This window comes from Nylanderia fulva, unplaced genomic scaffold (genome assembly GCF_048542155.1).
Source record: "Nylanderia fulva isolate GAGA-0341 unplaced genomic scaffold, ASM4854215v1 Scaffold31, whole genome shotgun sequence".
NCBI lineage: Eukaryota > Metazoa > Arthropoda > Insecta > Hymenoptera > Formicidae > Nylanderia > Nylanderia fulva.
Window position 1 is genome coordinate 2,038,688 of NW_028190379.1, and position 26,249 is coordinate 2,064,936.

Sequence of the window (26,249 nt, forward strand, 5' to 3'; positions counted from 1 at the left end):
GCATTTGCAATATGCATGCTTTTGTGTTTTTCGCGCTTTCAGGATTTTTGAATTAATTGTGTTCCAGCAAGACGACACAAAGACAAGGAAAACAAAACCTTATACGTTTTTTTATGATATAAACGTGCAAGTAATAAGTGTTATTAGATTCGGTTACTGCTACATTTTAAATAATTTACGCGCTCATTTGCCGATATTAAATTTTTATTTGTGTTAAAAAATAAATAAAAAAATATTTTATTAAAAATAAATATTACATATAATATGTATTATAATATAATATTACATATAATATATATTATAATAAAATATATATAATATCATATTATATAATATTATCAACAATTATTAATATTATATATATTAAACAGGATAATTTTATGTTTAGGAAAGGATGAACTGCAGATCCTGCTTGTGACTTTACATGATCACATCATTCACACAGGCGGACTACTTATCCGCCAGCTGCGTCGAAAGGATTATCTTATTTCCAAACGTGACAAACAGTATGATATTATTACGGCTTATTTGCAAGCACACAGCGCAAAGCGATGTAAGTAAATATTTTCCTTTAAATATTTTGCGTTAATGTATAAAGCTTTTTTGAAATCTATTTAATGTATATCGCAAGCTTCTAAATTTCACAATATAAAATTTCTAACGAGTATATGACTCTAAAAAAACAATTCAAGCAATTTATCATTAATATTAATCTGTAATTTATTCGATTCATCATTATTTAATTAATTCAATTAAAAATCATTAATATATGCAAATGAAAAAAAGATATAACATCTTTCTTTATACAATTATTTTGCAAACCATTTTAATTTATGTAGAGAGGAGACCGTCATTAGTTATATTCAAAGATTTTCGACGTAAGCATTTTTTTTTTGAGGTTGTTGAAAGACCCTTTTTCCTAAAGATATTGTCTGTAATTACAAATTTATGAAATGGTAGTTCTAAGGAAAGAAACATACTCTTTATTCTGGATCAGAAATATCCTATAAAGAGCTTGTTAAAAAATACAAAAGCATTGCCAGAGCATAGAAACGTAACCAGGTTTTAGAAGATTAAAGAGGCTTAAGTATTTCCTGCTTTTTAACTTTACCCTTTAGAATACGCGCAAAGTTCGAGAAATATATTTAAACTCGGAATAATTTGTCACACGCTATGTGTAAGCCTCATTAAATTTCAAATTAATCTTAAAAGATATAATGAAGAGCTTCATATAGATATCTGATTCTTAGACCAGAATCCTCTCTCAGTTCTATTTTCTTGCAACATATGTTATAAAAATTCTTCAGCTTTTTTCATATTTATATCATCGTATTCATACTCACTACTGTCACTTACGAAAGAATATCGTGCGAGGAATGTAAGCTAGAAAAATTCGACGTGATATATAATACCGGACCAGCTGTTCTCGGGGATCCGTCTAAGCGTCGCGAGGAAATCGTGGCGTCAAGTTGCCGACGAAACGCGAAGAAACGAGCTTTCATATGCGGCGACGCGGTGATCAATAATTAGACTTTGCCGCGTCTCTCCGTCGGATCGTCGCACGCATGCTCCGCGGTACGAAGTTCCGACGTGGCGTCATTGATAAAGTTTCGCGGTGCTGTTGCGCTCGCGTCGACGGGAAGAGAGATATATATGTTATGCGGGAACTTTTCCCCCGTGTGTCGGCCCTTCGCCGAAGTTACCGGCGTTCAACCGGCGCGGCGCGATGAACTCGAGGAATGAACTTCGGGATGAAGAATGCGCGCAAGACGGCGCGCTTTAAACTGTAAAGGAACAATTTCGTCGTAAACTTTTTGCAAGAATTTTGACGTTCGTATTTTCACGCAAATACCGCGCATTTACGGCAACAACTCAACTTGGCGAAAATTGTTGTCTGTACCAACAATTTTTTACCGACCTTTTTGGAGTTGCATTTCAATTTTATCAATGTAGAAACTTTCATATTAATTATATTAATTATTATATCAATATTATATATTTATATTAATTATATAACAATCGATGAATTGCAAACATATAATTTCTATTTTTAAAATTGATAAGGAACTCCGGAACTCTTCGGAGTGCACTCGGAACTTAAAGAAAAAAATTCGTTTTTTTTTTAAATAGGGTGCCAACTTCACAAAGATTATAATTTCTAAATTTTTAAAAATTAAGTTAATCACAAATAACTATATCTGTTCTCTTTATTTATAATTTATATTAATTTATATTATATATAATTTATATTAATTATATAACAATCGATGAATTGCAAACATATAATTTCTATTTTTAAAATTGATAAGGAACTCCGGAACTCTTTGGAGTGCACTCAGAACTTAAAGAAAAAAATTATTTTTTTTTTTAAATAGGGTGCCAACTTCACAAAGATTATAATTTCTAAATTTTTAAAAATTAAGTTAATCGCAAATAACTATATCTATTCTCTTTATTTATAATTTATATTAATTTATATTATATATAATTTATATTAATTATATAACAATCGATGAATTGCAAACATATAATTTCTATTTTTAAAATTGATAAGGAACTCCGGAACTCTTCGGGGTGCACTCAGAACTTAAAGAAAAAAATTAGTTTTTTTTTAAATAGGGTGCCAACTTCACAAAGATTATAATTTCTAAATTTTTAATAATTAAGTTAATCACAAATAACCATATCTGTTCTCTTTATTTATATAATTTATAAATTGATTTTTGAGAGAAAAAGAGAAAATAAAATCCCTCAAGTCTCATTTAATGTTTTATGTCATATTTAACGAGTTCGTACACGAACGTGGCGAATCCTTTATAACAAATGATAACTTTACTATGGTTTTTTTAGATCGCTCTACTACCGTTCTGCTTCGTCCGTAATTTATTGATCTCACGTATTTTTAAACCACCTACCGAATAAGATAGATTCGATACCTCGGTCCAACGCGTAAATATTATCTACGAACTCTCTTTCCGTGCCATTAAACCGAGCAATGCCGGAAGCGCAACGACCGTCCTCGTACAAAATGAGCATGTAATGAACTACACGATACGGAAACTTTCTGCTCGAAACGATTATTACGGAGAGAGCCTGATATTATAACTTTTCATAATGCTCGTAAAGCTTGTAACGCTAGATTACTTGCAACCGTGGGTAATCGATCATGACTATTCAAATAACAAGTTTTATATATTATATTATATATAATACGTACGTAATAAAGAATTATATTTTTAAATGTGTAGCCAAATCAAAAAGGTAAATTTAAAATATCATAATAAAAATTTAAAAAATATAAATTCTTTAAAAATTTTCAGATTATTTTTGTGTCAATTATATTTTTAAAACAAATTAACAAAAAGTAATTAAATTAATGTAACCTATAAAAGTCAGATCTTTTTATACGTCCTAAAATATTCTGCTTATGATATATGAAACAATTTCCTGTATCACCCTATTATTTCGTTTTAGCGAAGAAATGTAATCTCAAGCGCAAAATTATGGCTCCTATCTATATAATCAATATCCATTGAAATCCATATTCGTTGATTATTGGTTAGCAGCTGCATGTTATTAATAAACAGAAACTCGTTATTTTATACAGATCAAATTGGGTTAAATCAACGTCACGAACATATCATTTCGTGACAATTTGTCGACACGAGGCTCTCAAAGATTCGTATCATAAATATTTCAATATTATCAATCACAAAATAGAAACATTATTCTAGCACTAAAAAACAAATATATTCGCGTTTATGTGAATATTAATCAAAGAGATTAAACATATACATCCTTCTATTTCTCGTAACGATGTTAACTATTTTGAGTGACCTACAAATGGATAAAATCAGTGAAGACGTCGTCAATTCTTAATCCACGAATGTTCTCATCAATAAACTATATTGAGGCTAACAATGAACTTCATTCTTTCTGGGATTGATGAAATGAAAAAAATACAAATTAATCAAATTTTCTCAAATTTCAAATAAAAATTGAACAAATGCTTTTTAATTGTATATTGGGAATTTTTTTATCTTATAATAATGACTATACAATTTTATCATAAAAAAATAATTTCCCAATTTATTTTAGTTTTAATTTAAATCATATTATATTTTGCTGCGATGTTATATTTCATTTTGAGACATATCCATCGCAAAGGTGCGTGCTTTTGCATATATATAAATATATATATATATATATATATATATATATATATAGGCGTGAATATATAATATAATAAAATTTCTATAATAATGAAACATAAAACTTTGAAGATATAATCCTCACGTTCGCTTGATCTAATCCTTCTTCGCGAGGAGGTACACATTAGATAAACTGGCGTTACGCTACTTCATTTAATCGAGGCCTGTAGCCATTAATCTTTTTACGGATGAACTATTCAGTGTAATAAAAATTTAATTGCCCGTTACATCACATGTCGATATTTATTACGGCGTATAACTGTGTATACGTTAGTTATTGCGAATATTACATCAATCTTTTTTATTTAAAGTGACAACTAAGCGCGCACACGCTTGAACTTTAAGATATATTTCATTCAAACTGTCAACTAAATTAATAATACAATTTCTTAACGTAACAGAAATCATATTTCTTAGGTGTCATTTGATTCATATCGGTTAATGTTATCAATTATAAGTTATCGATAAAATATAATGAATAAAAAGATAATAAATTAGTTAAATAATACATTTCTCTAATATAAATATAAGTATATAAAGATTATATAAATATAACGATATTATATAGTTTTGCAACATATACGTAAAACGTTTAAATTGTATACTAATCATTTGACTGCCAATCAAATCTTTTAACATATTGTCATACATTAATTTGAAAATACTAAATGTTTGATGCATAAATGTCATTCTTAAATTCTTTTCTTTTTTTATCATATCTCCTCGAATAAATAATAACAATGTTTTGTGTTTTCTAAACGTATACACAAAAAATAATGTTTAATTCATTCTTTTGTAAAATAATGTTTTATAGATAATAAAATTGTTAGATGATTTGTTTCTTAAATCTTTCATCTTTGTTCTAATCTAATAATGATAAATATTAACTTAATTTTTAGCTCTTTAATATTAATAAATGGAAAAAAATTACTGTGATGAACAAGCAACCTTTCTAGTTCTGAACAAGTAATTGCCATGTAAAAGTACATGGATTTTTTTCAGTGTAGAAAAAAGAGAAATTTTGCGCGCAAATTTATTTGTACATAAACAGAGTGTCCTAACTTTTTCAGATTTTTCAAGATCAGAAATTAATTTTTTCCCTGACTTTTTAGTATTATTTTTTCCAAATATATAATTTGCATATATCTGTATGATAAATCAATTAAATGTTAAATCATGAAATCCTTGAGATATTTTTGTCAACAATGAAAAGGTTCGGGAAGTTAAAACAAAAATTTAAATCAATTATACAATTTGCATTATGTACGATAATCCAAACAAACATGTCTATTTAAATAATCATCTTTTTTATTTATATTATATCAAATTTTTTGTCTCTATCAAACACATTGAAACAAAATAACACAACGATGAAAATATAAATTAACGAACATGCTGTAAATGAATCGATTTTGAACACAGAAAATTAGCATGCTGGGAGTCAATAAAAAGTGTATATTTATTTAATAAAACATTTAAAATTATTGAGACAAATGTAGAATAATGTGAAAAAATCCAGATAAATAGTAAAATTTCCTGACTTCTCCCTGACAATTCCAGATTCATAAAATTCTCTGATAATGCCCGATTTTCCAGATTTCCCTGACCGCTAGATACCCTGAAGTAACTTTTCTAGTTCTGAACAAGTAATTTCCATGTAAACCCCTTATGGAAATTGATCACTGATTATTTGGACTTACTAGTGATAAATTTCTATAAGGGAACTAAAAGAAAGAGAAATTGTGCGCGCAAATTTATTTGTACATAAAGTCAGATTTTCTCACAAAGGTTCTGAATCTCTGCAGAGCATCAGACGCACGGGAGCAAAAAAAAAGTGCAAGATGTGGGGAAAGTGCGCGTGCGTGGTGCCGGGAGTGGCACCGCTCTCTCGCTACGGGGTTGAAAGTGGCGGATTCGTGGAACAACGGCGGTAGTGCCTACTGCAGGATTCCACGAGGAGGCACAAACCACCCCTCGTGGCAGCACTCCCTCGTCTCGTCGTTAGCGCCGCGAAGTTTCGATTGCGCGCGCGCATGTCGCTCTATCTACCTCCGTTGCTGTTCAGCTGACTCGACGCATTCGTCGTACAGAGACGCTCCTCCGGATATATACTCTCTCTCGAAAATACGACCGTCGGAGTGACGTCGCGACGCCGACGTCGCGAATTTTGCGGATCCGTCGAGTGCGATGTCGAGTGCGCGGCTGACCGGCTGAGCGAGAGACGGGTTTGCTCGCATTTCCGGTTTCGACAAAATCGTGGCTGCGAGAGACAGATATGCACGTCGGGGTCGTTCGCTCGTGGTGCATTCGTCGCTTCGTGGTGTGCGCGTATCAATGCAATATATCGAGATAGTGTCGTGCTACATAATCGACGACGAGGACGACGATCGTTCGATATAGCGCGCCGTCGATTCTCGTGCTAAAAGATGGTACGATCCGACGACGCGTTAATTTCGTTATGTCAATGTGTCAAAGCACCGCGTTTGTTTAATGTCCTCTCTCGTGAGTAAGTATGCGGATATCTATTTTTGAGTCTTGATCAACCGATGGACCGGATTGTTGCGATTGGTGCTGTTTGAACGACGGTGGAATGCACGTTTCAATCACGCTCGCTTCACGAATGCGTGCATTTAAGGGGATGGTTTGTGTATCGCGCATACCAAGTCGGTCTCGTGTAAACGATAAGACTACTAGCTTTATTTCCAGAACAATCTGTGCATTCAGGTTTCGAGGAAACAAAAAAGATGGAAATAATAGTAGAAAGAGATAGAGAGAGAGAGAGAGAGTAGCTGAAAAGAAACGTATTCAACTGATCTCTAAAATTTTGATACTATAAGCATGAAATGAGTATAGAAAATAAAATTAAATCACTATAATAATGATTTGTTTTACTTTTTAATATGTGTACATGGTTTTCTTTCTAAAGTGCTTTCTTAGTACAAATGATTTGTTTCGTTTAAAAGGCAATATCGATTCTTCTTCAATTCCCAATTTGCTCCGTATACTTGTATATATAAAGATATCAGATCGTGTTTCGATTGATCGAATATTCGTATCGGGATATGAACTGATTGCCACGAGTTCCTGATATTTCGTCAAGAAGATGCGAAAAATTGACAGTCAATCAACGTACGTCTTTTCAAAATAAAATTAAGAATATATAAAAATTTCAGAATTTGTTCTTCGTTTTGCTTCAAATTGATAAATATGGCTTTGTACAATGATGAGAAATTGTAATCGCTGGATTTATCGAATTGACAATCTTTTTTAGGCCACATCGAGCCATAAAGCGGAAGTCACTCGGTGTGTAAAATCGCAGTTACGACAACCGCAATTGATTTGAAGCATGCACGCTTCTCACTCTCCCGCTTATGTTGCACGCACAAGCGGCTCATTTTCATCGACATCGAAATTGCGATTCTACTGAAAGCTCACATTTCCTATTCTTTCATCAATCTTATAACAGATTAAATGTAAATTAGTCTCTCGACACTTGATGATTAGTTTAAATGTGTCTGACAAAATTTTTCCACAGCAAAGGGAATGCGAGATAAATGACTGAATATAAATTTGTGTTAAGTGTTGCATACGTCTTCTTAATTGCATTGTAATTGATCAGTCGCGATCGGATTAATTACTGCGAGCATTTTATCGGTTTCATCAACCGCGGTGAAGTAAAAATCGATTTTGTTATCGGCTTTCACCACTTTTATCACTGATTATCTCGACTTCCAGAACAAACTAGCACAAGGTTTTTATGTGTTATCTACTGTATAAATATGTGTATTAAATATATTTTAAAATTAATCCAATACCATGAGCGAATATATATTCAATATCTAAAATAAAAGTATATATAGGAATTTTCCACTTTATTCAGACGTATGTATTATACGCATATGTAATACAGTGCGTGGGTACAATGTGATGCTTGTAACAGGTGGTGCAGATATATGTACCTATATATATATATGGCGTAGAAGCATAGAAAGAACGCGAAGAGAATATAATTTTCCACATTGTATATATATTTTCCAGAGGGATGAATTTTATTTTATATAAAGATAAATAACAATAATAATTAATTAAAATATATTTGACGTTACATGTAATATTACATATCATATATCAAAATATATTTAATATATTATATGTTAATATTATCTTAATCATATTGTTATTTATTTTTAATATCTTATCATAATAAAGCGTTTAATAGCATTGTTATGATCAAATCACGTTTATATTAGATGGCAATTATTATTGTTGTTATTACTGCAATTAGTACTTTGATTTCTGTCTCTCTCTTTCTCCCTCTCTCTCTCTTTTATAATTTAATAATATATTAAATGATATATTAATATAAATTGCACACACACATATATAAAGTCACGTTAATTGAACGGCAATAAAATACTTTTTTGCTAAAAACACAGTCATGATAGTTCTATGCGTGATCAAGTCAGCGGATCGATCGGCTTTTCAGAGTTATAATAAAAATATCGCACGTACGAAAGGAGCACCGCGACACGTTAGGAATAAAAATATCACGAGAATAAACCGACGGACGACCGATCATGAATCACGAGAACGGTTGAGGGCATCGTGGGCGCGGTATAATAAGAGACAGGAGAGATGAAAGTGAAAAGATGAAGAAGAGAGAGTGGCGCTTCTAATTGGAGAATGAACGGATTTTTCAACTCCCTCAAAAACCTCGCGTCCGGTGCCGCGTATGCTACCGGTTCTGCTCCGAGATACGAAGAGCTGGAAGGTGAAACGGCAGTTTCTATAAATCTATCATCTCGCATGTTAACGTCTTCTCATATCGCACGTGTATATACATAGCGCGTATAATTAGCTTTGTAAACCACACACACACACATATATATATATACACATTAGTTTGTTAACTAAATGTTGATAGATTAAATACCGTTAAGTGTTGCTACAAGAGCATAAACTCTACACACCACATCCGAGTGCTATTAAGACACATTATAATTTAATATATAGGTACACATTAACTTAATATGCTACACAGTGTCATGTAGCTTAACCTGCTTTGCTTTCAACCGTAGATATTAACATTTTTTTCCAAGTATTTAAAATAAAGTTAATATTTATAAAGTAATTTAAAAGAGCTTACTTATTTCGTTAGCGTTAAGTAAATTTAAAAGCATGATAACTTTATGTACGCAAAATTCAAAATGTGAACAGATAAAAAATGTACTGCGTAAACGAGTTTTTTTATTTAATTAAAATGTTTTAAAATACACAAGATAAAATCATATCTTTATTACAGATATTAATTATTTATAGATATTTTTCATTTGTATATAAAATCGTGAGTTTAAATGTATGTACATAAGTATGCATATGAAATTATCTTGGAGCAAATCTATTCGAGTGCAAGATTGTCAAAATAAACTGCAACAACACACATATGTGTGAATTTGTCACGATTTATATATGAAGCACAATTCAAGTTAAAACGTTCTATGTTATTCAACGCTGAGTGCCTATAAAATTTAGTACATGGCACAATTTAATTTGCGACTAACTCGACGCGCTTTGTATTCTAACGCTATTTCATAGTGATAGTAAATTTTATAGCAGTGTAACCATGTCTTTACCTATAATTTGCAAGCCATTTCAACTGTAAATTGCAGGAAGCATACATTTAATCCTTATAGCCAAAATTTTGAGCAAAGTTTAATGTAAAAGGTAGAAAAGCATCTATTTATTTTATTAACAATAACGCCTAGCATATATTTTTATCCTTTTACCTATATTTATTTCATTTATTTATTGCAATTTACAGAAAACACAAAAATTTGTAGTGGACGACAAAAAATAAAGGAATAAAAATATAAAGTAATGTACGGAACAATCTAAAAATTCTCATCGAAATAGCTTGGATATTGCATAAAGCAAAAAAAAACAATACAAAATACAAATTGTTACAATAGCAGAAATTATATTGATTTCACACTCCAGCACGTATATCTGACGTGGTTTATTCAGCCATTAATAGAATTCCATCGTGATCAAGCCGCGCTCGCTCGTTCGTAAATACTGCGAGATAACAATAAGTAATATTGCTGTTGCACCGATTCGTTCGTATGGAAATTGAATACTTTCGATATATTGTTCCGTTAGCACGTGTGAAGTTTCACTGGCGCATAAACGCCATGAATAACTGTCTAGTATTTTGCGAAATCTCTACAGGATTATTTCTACTCAAACTATCTCGGCAATCCCTCAACCATGGTTGTCATGGAAACGATTATGCGACGACCCTTCCATTAAAATGTTAAAGGCGATCGGGTTTGCTTCACTTTGCAACTTCGTCAGTCGTTCGTATTCACTCGAACAAGACGGTAGTGTGTGATCAATAATAATTTCGACAGTAAAATATTCAAATTATCCGAATCGCGAAACGCTTGAGAATTCACGTGGTTATGTGAATAACGCTTTTTATTGGTTTAAATCTCTTTTTTTTTTGCATGATATAAGATAATATTTTTTCTCTACTTAGTGCAAAATAATTAAGAACGTTGTGCGCAGTTAAAGTCTAGTAAACTAGACTATTACATGAAGCAAGAGAAAAAGTGTATTGTAAATTTTTCTCTAAATTTCAGTCGAAGATACAAAAATGAGATTCAGTTTGACTCCGCAACCGGGGGAAATTACGCAATGGCTAGATGCCATGAAGATGGTTGCCAAATTACAAGGGGGAATACCACCAGAATTTCGGAAAAGGGTGAGCGATTTATTTCTATATATAAAAAAATCGTCCTTAAAAGCGTAAAAAGTATGTGAAACTTTGAAACACCTGTTGCTATAAATAGATAAAACAATAAACTGATATCTTTTTATAGTTATGGTTGACATTGGCGGAGCGTCATCTGGAAAAGCACGGTGTAGATTGGAAGCAGGCTGAGAAGATTTGTTTCAATGAGTGGAGTAATCCTGACGACGAAGAGCTCGGCATACAAATCGTGAAGGTAGGTATAGTCAACGAGATATTTTCTCTAATAAAAGTGCACCAGACGCATTAACATATCTGCGTAAAAACTTCGCGACGTAAATGATTATCTCTAAAATGATAGACCGCACGAAAGTCTTCTATTTTTGCAAACTTTGACGTAAACGTTAACACTTTCATCTTTCATTTTTTTTTTAAGATTTTTTTAAGGCAATTTTATTTAAATTAAAATAAACTCGATTATTCAAAATCCATAAATTTCAGAACAAACGGTATATCTTTTTTATCTTTTGATAATATTGTCTCTGTAAGATGGCAATCTCAGTTTGTTATGCCAGCTTCGAATCGAAATAAATAATGGCGACCTGGTTAATTCTGCGAATGCATTTCTGGACGCGCAGTTCGAGGTATTTATTGAGATAGCGGCATTAATTTCGATGCATTTTACTATTTTTAGCACGAAATATCGGGTTATAAACATAATTATGTAGCGCAAAAAAATATTTCAACCGATTTTGAAATGAAACGAAGAAAAAATAAAATGCAAGAAGCTAAAAATTGATTGCTGCATTACGCAATTAGAATCAACGTGAACACTGTGCATAATTAAAGTGAGTTGCCATTCTAAAAATACTTCGGCAATCTGATATGTATTTGATCGCGCAGGGTTATATCAACTTCTTGTATATTTATAGAATGACCGGCGCTCTAACTATTATTAATTATGTCGAATTAAGTCAGGATCGTTTATCACCATAATGAATAAATATCACCAGTGCTGTTGTAATTAATTTTTGCCTACGTTAATTTTAGTCAAGATTTGCGTTGTCATTCGTTGTTCGAGTCTATTTAATCGGATCAACGATTTGACAGATTAATTACTTATTCATTCAGACGCGCAGACACGTGTTATGAAAATTTAATGTAAAGCCTGAGATAAATTATGGAAAATTATACTCATTGAGAGAGAGACCACACAATTTTTATTGCTAACTTGACAAGACTCAAAGTATTAAAGCAATCGTCTCCAGCTAATTTCTCGACGTTAAAGACATTACGATTCGCAGGATCTGCACAGGACAGGCTGCAGCCTGTTCTGCGGCGCTGCCGGCCGGGATAATCAAGCGGTTCTGCGTCGAGTTTTGCTTGGCTTCGCCCGTTGGAACAAATCCGTGGGCTATTGCCAGGGTCTAAACGTATTAGCCGCCCTAGTCCTGCAAGTGGTGGACCGCGAGGAATCCTCGGCTGTAAAGGTGATGATATATCTGATAGAAGGCGTCCTACCGGAGGGCTATTTCGCCGATAATTTGCGCGGCCTCTCTGTCGACATGGCGGTATTTCGAGATCTCCTGCGGTCGAGGCTGCCGAAATTGTCCAAGCACCTGGAGGCACTCCAGAGCGACGCGAAGGATAAAGCGACGGGTGAGTCGAACTGAATAAGCGTAAGAAATACAAAGAGATGCGTTGCCGTAAAATATTATGCTGGTATTACCGAAACGGTACACATAGCTCCGTTAAAAGAATATCTGACATTTGAAATGTTTTCTTTTGCTAAAAGGTTTATCTAGCGCTTGTGTGATATTGGAATAACAAATTTTTATTCCTTATATATTATTCTGTGAATGAGACGTAATTTGGTTTAAATTATTTTTATCGTTAAAATATTTTCAGGATGTTTACAAAGAGATTTTCAAAAAAATTACTTATAATCGGTTTGTTTGTTTTACAAATCTATTACCTACTTTTATTTATGTGAATCATATGATCTCGAAATAAAATTAATTTAAATTTGACTTTATTGCCGTTATCTTACTTCTTCTAATTGTTATAAATGATCTTGATTTTCAGGAAACAGCTACGAACCGCCGCTCACGAATGTGTTCACTATGCAATGGTTCCTTACGCTTTTCTGCCACTGCTTACCGCAGGAAGCAGTGCTTCGTGTCTGGGATCTGATATTTCTGGAAGGTAACGAAGTGCTCCTTAGAACGGCACTCGCTATCTGGGAAGGCCTTTCGAAGTGAGTTTGAAATTTTAATTAAATCGAAATTGCCTCAAAATTATTACACGTACGACAAAAATTCACGAGTCTATTTTTCTCTCTTCTTGAATGATCATAAGCGATGAATAAATAAGATAACCACTTATTTTCCTGCAGTCGCATAATGACCGTAACGTCAGCGGATGAGTTCTACAGCATAATGGGAGTACTTACAAGAGAGATGCTAGAATTCACCGACACAAACAATCTCATAAAGGTGCAGTGCAGTTATTTCCATAGCTTTTATTATATAACGATAATATAATTCAGCACGGAAAATCACATCATTTGCACATCATTTAGAGTCTTTCTTGTTTGTGCGATTACATTATTACCAATTGTGTTGTATATTGTAAATCTAATTTGTTTGCGAATTGATAGAACATCGTTAGCATGGGACCTTTGCAAGGTGTGGCAAATTTGAGAGACAAGCATCGATTCAACATCACACCGTGGGCGCGCAGGCTAAGCGACGACGATGACAGCGAGGCGGAAGAGGATGAGAGAGTGGCTGTAACGGCTGCCATGTTCAACATGGCCCAACGTATAAAAAAAGGTGTTTATCGTTAATAAATTTTGCAGATGCTTCAACGATGTTAAAATCAGAAACACGACAGCTTCATGTTCATCATTTTTATAGCTATACTATAGATATTAAATCTATGGCTGTGTACATTGGAGAATGCAGTTTTATAAATCTCAGCATACTTTAGCATAAGATATAATTTGCGCGCACATATTTAAAAAAAAAATAGATTTTTTAGCTCTTTAACAAGCACTTTTTTCACTTTGAAGAGTAATATATCACTGCGTAAAATATATGTAAAATTACACAAAAATATGTAAAATTATACTTATTATTTATGTAATTTTACATATTTTTATTTGACATATTACACATTTTTACAGTGCACAATTAAATTTCAGTATCTTGTGAATGATATCTTAAATAACAGATTATTATTTTAGATTGCAATTAAAAATATTTTGCACAAGAAGATTAACAATATCGCATTGTGAAATATCTACGGCTCGTTTAAAGAAATGATCAATTCCAGATCGTATACCGACAATAGGAGCATTACAAGCGATTGCACCCAGCAGTGATCGAGACCGACTTGCTCTCGATATTAGTACGCTGAAGCAGCAATATGCAAAACTGCGAGAACGACAGCGGCAAGCACACATAATACTCTCTGGTAATGGCAAACGAGATAATCGTTACATAATTCCATAGTATAAAAACTAAAAGAGATTTAAATATTACAAAACAATGTGCAAAATATAGGCTTAAAATTTCTGTAGTACTTTTTAATTTATAGTAAAAATTTTGCATAAATTTTTGTTTGGTCGAACGTAAAAATATAATTGTTTGTTATTAAATTAATCATATTCAATGGTCTACGTATTATAATACAGATTTTATATTAATGTCAAAAATATTGCAATCTCTTTACTGTCAATATTATTGAAAATTATTGGAATATAAATATAAATTTAACGTATAAGACGGGCAACAAGAGCCAAATCGCGGATGACAATGCGTTATCCTAACGAAACTAAATAATTTTTCGTTAGAATTAAATACCGGTGCACAAGGCACCAAATTTTACTTGGACACGGCCAAGATTTTTAAATATGAAATAATCTCATATTTTGAGATTTAATTTCAATACCCCTTTAACCCCCCTACGGAAAATAAATAAATGAATGCAAGAGAAAAATATAGATCCGAAAATCGCTGAATCGGGAATCGAACCCGAGACCTTTCGCTTGCCGGGCGACTGCTCTTCCAGCTGAGCTATTCAGATCCTTTCGATTCTATACTTTTCTCTGTTATATATATTAATGTTGGTAAACAAACGCATTTTTTAAGCCAGCGTGTATCAAATATAAGAGTTTTTAACAAGGCTCTGTAATATAAATATAAATTTAATTTATATTTCCGCCCGTCTTATACGTTAAATTTATATTTATATTACAGAGCCTTGTTAAAAACTCTTATATTTGATACACGCTGGCTTAAAAAATGCGTTTGTTTACCAACATTAATATATATAACAGAGAAAAGTATAGAATCGAAAGGATCTGAATAGCTCAGCTGGAAGAGCAGTCGCCCGGCAAGCGAAAGGTCTCGGGTTCGATTCCCGATTCAGCGATTTTCGGATCTATATTTTTCTCTTGCATTCATTTATTTATTTTCCGTAGGGGGGTTAAAGGGGTATTGAAATTAAATCTCAAAATATGAGATTATTTCATATTTAAAAATCTTGGCCGTGTCCAAGTAAAATTTGGTGCCTTGTGCACCGGTATTTAATTCTAACGAAAAATTATTTAGTTTCGTTAGGATAACGCATTGTCATCCGCGATTTGGCTCTTGTTGCCCGTCTTATACGTTAAATTTATATTTATATTACAGAGCCTTGTTAAAAACTCTTTTATTGGAATATAGTTTTGACAAAAATTGAATTGCGCGTTCCTCGCACTGCATCCATCGATCGAAACAATCACGTAGGTTTGACAATTATAAAAACTAAAAACGTTATAAATGGCACGATACATTACGGTGCTTACCGCCGTTCTGCTTGTCACGTAGCTTAGCCATTCCATATTCATGAATGAAACTAAACTCATGTTCGCGCGCGTTTACGGTTGGATACTATCATCATATTTCCATCATTCGGATGAGAACATACGATAACAACGTGACCTTTCGAGATGGTGTGACCTATCACGAGGAAAGTACGGTTTGCACTCCTGCTTAATTCGCTTCAACATGAAGTAGCCACTTCGTATAGCTTATTATTGAGCGAATAAAATTTATAAGATCAATAATGTTTAATTGATAAACTTTGAAGTAAAATTGAAGTTCTCGTACAAAGTACACAAAATGATGTTTAAAGTCAAATTTAAAAATAATATTGAACATATAATTTACAAAAAATATAATAATAACACTCAGAAAAATTGATAATATTTTTATAACGCTATAATTATTTTTTCATCCTACATTGCGATAAAAAGAAACACTATTAAAAAATATTAAAATAGAAATATATAGAAATAATATATATTTTATAAATTCTCCAATATCACATAAAAGTAATTAAGAGATAAAATAATACCGAAATGCAATATCAAAAAAAGTAATTTTATGGAGAAGATAAAAAATATTTATAGTGTTGTAAAATATTGTGATATTATACAGATTGTATCTCAATTTTGTCTGAGATAGCAAAATAAACACATATTTTTATTCTAACCGATTTCTTATATTCTGACGCAGCCGCGTGCGCAAGACAGACCATGGTACCTCCGCCTTCTACAGCCATGAATCATCTATTAGTAGGGAAAAATGCCCTCGTAAGTGGAAAGAGTCGACCGTTAAGCCTGCCGTCTGCCACTGCCACATCGAAGTTACGGCCGACGGCCCTTCACAGCCCGAAAAGTCGCAGGGATAGACAAGGTGTCACGCTTCATTGGAAAGATGCAAAAAGGCCGAAACAAAAGGCTGGCGATGCTGGTGGTAAGTTACAATTAATTGTCAAATAATTATTAGAAAAAAATCTTTAAAATAAAAATTACAAGTTTTTATAAAACGAAAGAAAGCACATTTTCTTAAAATATTGTAAAAATATTTTTGGCACAAAAACAAGATGAGGAGAATGCGAATCGAGCTACTTCTTGAATACAAAGCATTTTACAATATCTAATATATAACATAATATAAGCAGATAAATAATTATAAATGTGTAAATAAATTATTAAAAAATTAATTTTTAAAATTTTGAAAAAACGTATATGTAATAAATATTAAAATCAAGAATAGCAAAAACGCGTCTCTCATAATTGAATAAATAAGTTATGCACGTCTTATTTTAATTTAATTAATCTTAATTATAAACATACAAATGGAATCTCGATTATTTATTATATCATAACTTTAAAAATAATTATGTATTTATACTGAATTTATCATTTACTGTATCTACTCATGGCAAGTATGACCAGCAGAAAGTAAGGTAGAACTACTATCTACCAGTAGTAAGACTCGTATCACGCGTACGCGTATCTACCGCCGAACTTTCAACTCCCTATACAACCACCTGTTTCGCGCTCGATGTTAGCAAGTATTAGTATTGATGCAGGTGTGGCAGATAGGGTCAACATCCAGTTCTGTGCTTTCTCTTGCCAAATTGTCACTGTTTTATTGTGAATCACTTTCTTTCGTACACACAAATCAAGATAAATACACAAGTTATAACAGGTATAATATTCCTAGAATGTTATCTCTTATTGATTAACAATTTTCATTTGACGTTAATTGCGATGCCAATATCCTTCAAAATTAATTGTTATTTTAACGTTCATCCTTATTGCAATTTATTGTTATTCTATATTTCCTCTATTTGATTTATGCAGATGCCGATGCCTTTGGTTCAGCATTTTTACAATCGCCTCCAGAAACGTCATCTGTGACGTCGCCCAGCCGTACCGCTGACAGCGATAGTGACAGCACGTCAACTGAATTGTGCGATGAGCCGGATCATCTGAGCGACGTCGATAGCGAGGAACTTACGTCAGCGTCCGACTCTTGCGTCATGGATGACGAAAAGCATGCTTGTGTCGAAGGTTCATTGACCTCGACGAGTACACCTGCGCGTTCGTATATTAAAAGCGAGCCGACGATGACGGTCGAGGAGCCGCAGATGGATCCGATTCTCGAGCGCAGCGATAAATTCCCGTCGTTAACTGAGATCTCGATCGCCAAGATCACCGATCAAATACGAAGACTCTCGGCGGAGGATGACAATAACACTACGGTTCCTCAGATAACAAGCGCGCGCGACAACGACGACCTATTGTTGACGAGCGATTACTCGATCAAGAGATCACAGGCGAAGAAAACGGAATCCACGTCGCAGGATTTCGATTATACGACGAGCGAGGATGTGACAAGTTCGTCGAAGACTGTGAATAATTACGATTATTTAAGCCTCAAATCTCATCTCGTCGAGGAGACGACGGACGATATTCTAATGCACAAAACGAAAGATGTAGAAGAAAGGGAAGAAGTTATTCAAACTGGCAGTGATACGGATTTTAAGACGGACATAATGGAATTCACTGCGAATACATTGCGAGATAATTCTAAAGAACAAACAAGCATCTCTTTAGATAGAAATTACGAAAAGTATATCGCCCCTTTAGACACAAGCGAGGAACCCTTCGAATCCACCCTAAGATTTTCCAGCAGAGTTTATTCAAATTCTAAAAGCAATAACGATTCGAACGACGATACGAATGTTGAGAGCAACAGAATTTTGAATCTCGCGACAGATTCGCGGTCTTTTTATTCCAAAAGATATGTCGTCGGCCACCTTCCAATTTCTCCGATAACGATGGATGACAAACTAACGAAATTATCACCTGAAATATATAACATTGCGCTAAATTCGGAAAATCTGGCAAGTCCTGATGCGGCTTCAACGAAAGATATTTTTGGCGACAAGCAGCAAATTAAATCGTATTCGAATTTAAAAACAAGCCCGAAATCTCCGGATAGCGCAAAATATAACATTTCGATAAATTCGGAAAATCTGGCAAGTCCTGATGCGGCTTCAACGAAAGATATTTTTGGCGACAAGCAGCAAATTAAATCGTATTCGAATTTAAAAACAAGCCCGAAATCTCCGGATAGCGCAAAATATAACATTTCGATAAATTCGGAAAATCTGGCAAGTCCTGAAACGGCTTCAACGAGAGATATTTTTGGCGACAAGCAGCAAATTAAATCGTATTCGAATTTGAAAGCAAGCCCGAAATCTCCGGATAGTGCAAAATATAATGTTGCGGTAAATTCGGAAAATCTGGCAAGTCCTGAAACGGCTTCAACGAAAGATATTTTTGGCGACAAGCAGCAAATTAAATCGTATTCGGATTTGAAAACAAGCCCGAAATCTCCGGATAGCGCAAAATATAACATTTCGAAAAATTCGGAAAATCTGGCAAGTCCTGAAACGGTTTCAATGAGAGATATTTTTAGCGACAAGCAGCGCATTAAATCGTATTCGAATTTGAAAAAAAGCCCGAAATCTCCAGATAGCGCCAAGTCGTTTAGCTCTGGAGAGACAATGGGTCCCGATTCGAAGCCTTCGAGTCTGACAGCGAGTCCAAGAACACCAATTAAATCGGACTCACGTGACTTCACAATGGATAAATCAGCTTGTTCCATCAGCTCAGATTCCAAAACCCTCGTTCTCCATTCCGTGGGCTCGGATATCGCGCACGATCCGAGGCCGATTACGAAGAAAATGTCGTACGAAAAATCGAGTCCGTCAACTCCCATCAGTACGGATTCCCTGAGAAACAAGCCGGAGACGAGTCCAAAATTCGTGATCAGCAGCTCCAGCGACTCGTGCAGCCCGAGCAAATTTAAGTCTTCCGAAAGGTCATTCAGTTCCGATCTGCAATCGCCCATAAGTGCCAACTCTATAAAGTATACCTCGAACTATGGTAAACGAGGCCAGGATAACCTGTCAAATTCGCCAATCGATCTGAGCAGCGCTACCTCGCCGTTTTATCCCATCGCGAATCCTAATCAGAAAACGCCGTCGCCGTACGACGTAAGCAAGCGAGGATGTAGCGAAGAAAGCGCAGAAACATCGCCCGATCAGAAGTCAATCAACTCGAAGGACTCGACCAGATTCTCGGGATATCAAGCGAAACTAGACATCTCGATGTCGAAATCGATCGAAGCTAAAGCTAGCGAGATTTCCGAAAGACTCTCTGAGAGAAACGAACTGTTTGTCAAACCGCAATTCAGTCTGAATACGGAGCTGAACGCGAGTTACACATCGAGGGAGAAGAACAAAGCTGATTTGAGCTCTTACGAATCGATCGACGACGAGTCGCATCGCAAATGCGGAGATTTCCTTGTCGACGACACGGCGGACGATCCGCTTTCTGAAAAGGATACAGTGCCTCAATTGCCGTACGAGAAGCTCGACAAACATTATCTGAATTATAATTACAAACGTAGAGACCGATCGCGATTGACTGAGAGGAGCTCCAGCAGTTTGGAAAGGAGATACACCGATTTGAAGTCTTCGGTCTCGACCGACGAATTCAACACGACTATGGCGAAGAAAAGATCCAGCGATATCCTGGAAAATATGAAGCACCTGGAAGCAAAGGTTCTTAGCGATGGCTCGCCCGATACCAATATGCTAACGAAAAAGTCGAGTGACATCTGGGAAGACATGAAGAGTTTAGAAGCGAGACGGCAGGATACTTTCAGCAATTCGGCGAGCGGTTTCTCGAAACGGCGCCTAGAAATCCCGGATATAAATATAACGAGCGAGGGTAGGAAAGCTTACGTGGTGCACCCTAGAATCAACATCGACGAGAACAGCGACAGTATACTGAAAAGCATAGCGTGCAACAAGAATAATAATAATAGCGATACGGTGGACGATGGAAGGGAATCGAAGGTCGGCGTTTGGACGAAGGTAAAACCGCGTAAAAAAGGCGACAACGGACGCAGAAGTAGCGACAGGGCATTGAAAATTATTCAGGAAAACTCGGCGATATTGCACAAAATACTGGCTTGTCAGGCGAAGAAACGTTTACCAGATCTGGAGGAGATATCCAAGGAGATCACCATCAGTCCAATAAACGAGGAAATTTCCAAGATATTCAGCCCGATTCTCGAAAAAATGGGGCTAAATGAGCACGAGATAAACGAGGAATTGGCTCGAATAAATTTCAAAGACTTCGACAACATGAGCGCCACAAGCGTATCGGAGTTCGACGCCAAAATCAATGAAGAATTAACGAAACTTTCTCTCATCGACGATGAGGAACAAATCGATCATCTGGCCGTAGACGAGATCATATCGCACGAATATTTGCACACACGGGAAGCGTTCATAGATCATAAGATAAATGAGGAGCTCTCGAAACTGCTCGCGAATTACGAGGAGGACTCTCCACCGAGCATAATTAATCTGGAGCAAAACTCCTCCAGTCAGAACATAAGCGAAATAGAGGGCCTCGACCTCACCAGTATTTCGACGAACGTATTCTCATACAAATCCTCCAACGATTCCATCGAAACCAGGAGCGACTTGGAACCAGCGCAGGATGCTGCGATACAGTCGGAAAAATTCCCGTTTGCGACATTGAAATATGAGAAAAGCATGTCGCCCAGAAGTGACATGGACATCTACAGAGAACTGGAAAAACTAAAAAAGATCTCGAGTACGCAGATGCTGCCGGAAACGCCTCTGAAAATCTCGCCGAAACGATTGTCTCCCATTACGTACATTTCCGACAGCTTGCCTTATCCGGAGGTGTCGCCCGCGACGAGATACACGAAAGCGAGCCTGTTCGATTCCACATCGCTCAAGGATACCTACGAGTCTTACAAGAATTTCGACTTCCCGAGCAGGCCGTCGCCGCGGGAAAATCCTTATATCACGTACGATAAACCGGATGACACGTTCGAATACATGGATTTGAAACCGAAAATCGTCCTCGATTCCTACGATCTGCATCTAAAGAGCCCGATACTGTCCAAGGAAGCTTTGGAATTTCGCGTAAGATACGAGGAAGAATCGCCGAAACCGACTGACGGCGAATACGTCGTTCAGGATGACAAACCGACGTTTTCCTTAAACGCGGCGAGTTCTTATTACGGTAAAGGCAATAATAAAGCGATTACGCCAACGAAGTGTACCAATAAGGAAGAAAAGTCCCTGGATCTCGAGGATTATTCCAGCGACATGTCGGATTTTCTACGTCACAAGTACAGCACCTTGTCGCCGAAGGAATATTCTTACGTCAGAAACACGGACTACGACAAACCGTTAAGCACTTTGCCGCATGTCGTGGTAGATGCCGAGCCGGATAACGGCTCGTATCTGTCAACAAAGTACCGCGACTACAATGTATTATCGCCTAGTCGTCAATACAAAGATCAATATTTCTCCTCTAGCCCAAATCATTATACTCCGCAATTGTCACCAAGTCTGGCAAATGAAGCGAAGAGGCCTGTCTCGCATCCGGAATCCCCGAACAAAATAAATGTCGGCAAATACGGAGAAGATTTAACGAGTGAGGAATTGAATTGTTACAAGAAATCGACGCTGAGCCTCGGTAACATGGAAAACGTGAACAAAGACGACGAGAATGACACTTCTTCGAGTCCGAAGACGCACTTCAACCCGTTTCCCGTTAGAAATAATGCAAGAAAACCTAAAGAATTGACGCTAAAGTTGGGAATATATTCGCCGAATAGCTCCGACTTTGCCCAATTGAAAAAATCGTAGTGCTCAGTGATTTCTCGAAGCGACAGAGCTATTACGAAAAAAAGTATCTATGTTCGCTAATCAATCGTGTTTCGATACACTTATATACTTTACGCAAAAACGAAGCATACCCGATGGCGTTTCAGTGAGTCGCGTATCGATTTTCCGAATTTATTAACAAAGTGGGCTTAAATTGTCGCCTAAACATTCCTAAATCGTAATGCGACACTATTGAACAAATTAAAATGACGTAAGCTTAATTAGCCGTGAAGTAGTTTTAAGATTAAATAAAATAAAGTCGGGTGTAAGTTTTTCAATGCTCGATCACACATGTATTACTTCGAATTAAATTTTAGTTTGAATAGTAAACAAATTTGTTTCGAAGAAAATCAGACGTAGCGAAAATCAATACGGTAATAACATAAAAATTAATACGCAGGGACCGCGCGCGCGCGTTATATCATAATCGCGACAAATGCGAAATAATATCTCCATGAATGCAATTAAATTTGGGAATATTGCTGAAATAATACGTCGTGCGTTATTGACGCGATTATGAAATAGCAAATCCGGGTAAAGCAGATTAATGATAAATTCAATCCCCATATTCGGCCGCACGTGTCTCTCGTTTTATTTCATTATTAAAAATTAATGTGCACTTCACAGATATTCAAATAGTCATCGTAAAAAAAGTTTGAAAGAAATACTATATACAACTGCACTTGCAACACTCGCTTAATGCAATCGTTAAATTTATAATTAAATATGCCTTCGATTCCCTCCAGTTTTAAACTGTCAAAATTTCCTACGAGAGATGCCTTCCAAACTGATCGCGATATTCTCAGAGCTTAGGTTTAATTAAGAAAATTTTGCGAAATGTCTTTCTCACATCTTCTTAATTATATTATTGCCAATTTTTATTGCGAAGTAAACGAATAAGTACCTATATTATAAATTTTCTTCAAAAAGCGGTATACAATATAATGTACGATATAAATTTATAAGTTGTCAATATAAAGCTTAATTCACATATGTTTGGGCAAATTCATCATATGGATTTATAAAGTTCTAAGCAAATTATGAACTATAAATTAAATGTAAAGGAGATGGAGAAATTATGCGTATATATACATATATATGTATATATAAATTTTACATATATGTATATATATATGTATATATAATTACAACTGTTGACTATGTTAAAATGACTTGACAAGGTTCTTACTCTATTTCTCTCTCTCTCTCTCTCTCTCTCTCTCTCTCTCTCTCTCTCTTTCTCTCGTTCCTTCTCAGAATCTTTTTATATAAAAAAAAGTATAAAAGTAGTATTTTTAAATATTTCTAATAAGAAATATTCATAGTGAAAATCAGCTTACTAAACGGGCTACAGTTTGAATGTGAACCTGTTGCTACGAGTTTAAATCCTTGCTCATAAAAAATGACTTCAATTCTATATATAACGAAGTAAATTCGAATTAAGGGACTCGCACGGAACAGTTTTCTATTTTACTGCAACGATTTCAAATGTTTCTTATTCAGATATTTAAATAATTCTGTTAACAGCCTACTTCAACATAAGAAAGATGCTTTTATAACTTACAATATGCGAAGAGAAATTGTCGTAATTCATCCCTTTTCAATGCAATTTACGCATCAACGCACCAGGTATTCACCACGGCTTATAATTAGCCTACTAGAGTATTTCAATCTGTGATAGTTTAGAGAACGACGATATAGAAGATGTTAATATGTTAACATAAATATTATGTGATTCAATTGTTGAATTCAGTATATATTTTTTTAGTAAATTTTCTCTTCTCTCTTTATCTCTCTTAATAATTTAACAAAAAAATTATAAATTAAGAGTTTAACTAGGCTCTGTAATATATAAATATAAATTTAACATATATAAGATAGGCAATAAGAGCCAAATCGCGGATGACAGTGCGTTATTCTAAACGAAACTAAATTTTTTCGTTAGAATTAAATACCTGTGCACAAGGCACCAAATTTTTTACTTGGACACGGCCAAGATATAAAATTGGAATAATCTCTACAAGAGATTTTTAATTCCATGTATCCCCTATTCCCCCTAAAGAAATAAAGTGCGAGAGAAAAATATAGATCCGAAAGTCGCAGAATCGGGAATCGAACCCGAGACCTTTCGCTTGCCGGGCGACTGCTCTTCCAACTGAGCTATTCAGATCCTTTCGATTCTATACTTTTCTCTGTTATATATATTAATGTTGGTAAATAAACGCCTTTAAGCCAGCGTGTATAAATTAAGAGTTTAACTAGGCTCTGTAATATATAAATATAAATTTAACATATATAAGATAGGCAATAAGAGCCAAATCGCGGATGACAGTGCGTTATTCTAAACGAAACTAAATTTTTTCGTTAGAATTAAATACCTGTGCACAAGGCACCAAATTTTTTACTTGGACACGGCCAAGATATAAAATTGGAATAATCTCTACAAGAGATTTTTAATTCCATGTATCCCCTATTCCCCCTAAAGAAATAAAGTGCGAGAGAAAAATATAGATCCGAAAGTCGCAGAATCGGGAATCGAACCCGAGACCTTTCGCTTGCCGGGCGACAGCTCTTCCAACTGAGCTATTCAGATCCTTTCGATTCTATACTTTTCTCTGTTATATATATTAATGTTGGTAAATAAACGCCTTTAAGCCAGCGTGTATAAATTAAGAGTTTAACTAGGCTCTGTAATATATAAATATAAATTTAACATATATAAGATAGGCAATAAGAGCCAAATCGCGGATGACAGTGCGTTATTCTAAACGAAACTAAATTTTTTCGTTAGAATTAAATACCTGTGCACAAGGCACCAAATTTTTTACTTGGACACGGCCAAGATATAAAATTGGAATAATCTTTACAAGAGATTTTTAATTCCATGTATCCCCTATTCCCCCTAAAGAAATAAAGTGCGAGAGAAAAATATAGATCCGAAAGTCGCAGAATCGGGAATCGAACCCGAGACCTTTCGCTTGCCGGGCGACTGCTCTTCCAACTGAGCTATTCAGATCCTTTCGATTCTATACTTTTCTCTGTTATATATATTAATGTTGGTAAATAAACGCCTTTAAGCCAGCGTGTATAAATTAAGAGTTTAACTAGGCTCTGTAATATATAAATATAAATTTAACATATATAAGATAGGCAATAAGAGCCAAATCGCGGATGACAGTGCGTTATTCTAAACGAAACTAAATTTTTTCGTTAGAATTAAATACCTGTGCACAAGGCACCAAATTTTTTACTTGGACACGGCCAAGATATAAAATTGGAATAATCTCTACAAGAGATTTTTAATTCCATGTATCCCCTATTCCCCCTAAAGAATATTCCCCCCTTTTTCTCTCGCACTTTATTTCTTTAGGGGGAATAGGGGATACATGGAATTAAAAATCTCTTGTAGAGATTATTCCAATTTTATATCTTGGCCGTGTCCAAGTAAAAAATTTGGTGCCTTGTGCACAGGTATTTAATTCTAACGAAAAAATTTAGTTTCGTTTAGAATAACGCACTGTCATCCGCGATTTGGCTCTTATTGCCTATCTTATATATGTTAAATTTATATTTATATATTACAGAGCCTAGTTAAACTCTTAATTTATACACGCTGGCTTAAAGGCGTTTATTTACCAACATTAATATATATAACAGAG

The 26,249-nt window shown here is 34.8% G+C and overlaps 1 protein-coding gene across 5 annotated transcripts in view; it reads left to right on the forward strand.

The window, feature by feature from the left end:
- The window catches only part of LOC114933896 (uncharacterized), a 35,067-nt gene extending 9,645 nt beyond the window's left edge, over nt 1–25,422 (forward strand). The window contains exons 1-11 of one of the 5 annotated variants that reach the window (XM_085484709.1): nt 6,165–6,717; nt 8,698–8,982; nt 10,853–10,974; nt 11,093–11,218; nt 12,267–12,621; nt 13,048–13,219; nt 13,358–13,457; nt 13,622–13,796; nt 14,299–14,439; nt 16,527–16,766; nt 17,663–25,421. In XM_085484709.1, the coding sequence (XP_085340835.1) occupies nt 8,895–8,982; nt 10,853–10,974; nt 11,093–11,218; nt 12,267–12,621; nt 13,048–13,219; nt 13,358–13,457; nt 13,622–13,796; nt 14,299–14,439; nt 16,527–16,766; nt 17,663–22,572 (6,429 nt within the window). In that variant the 5' untranslated portion in view covers nt 6,165–6,717; nt 8,698–8,894 and the 3' untranslated portion in view covers nt 22,573–25,421. Of the gene's footprint in view, nt 1–388; nt 554–6,164; nt 7,341–8,697; nt 8,983–10,852; nt 10,975–11,092; nt 11,219–12,266; nt 12,622–13,047; nt 13,220–13,357; nt 13,458–13,621; nt 13,797–14,298; nt 14,440–16,526; nt 16,767–17,662 lie in introns of those variants that run through there. The other 4 variants (XM_085484710.1, XM_085484711.1, XM_029306475.2 and 1 more) reach the window with 4 other exon arrangements.
- The last annotated feature ends 827 nt before the right edge of the window (nt 25,423–26,249 follow it).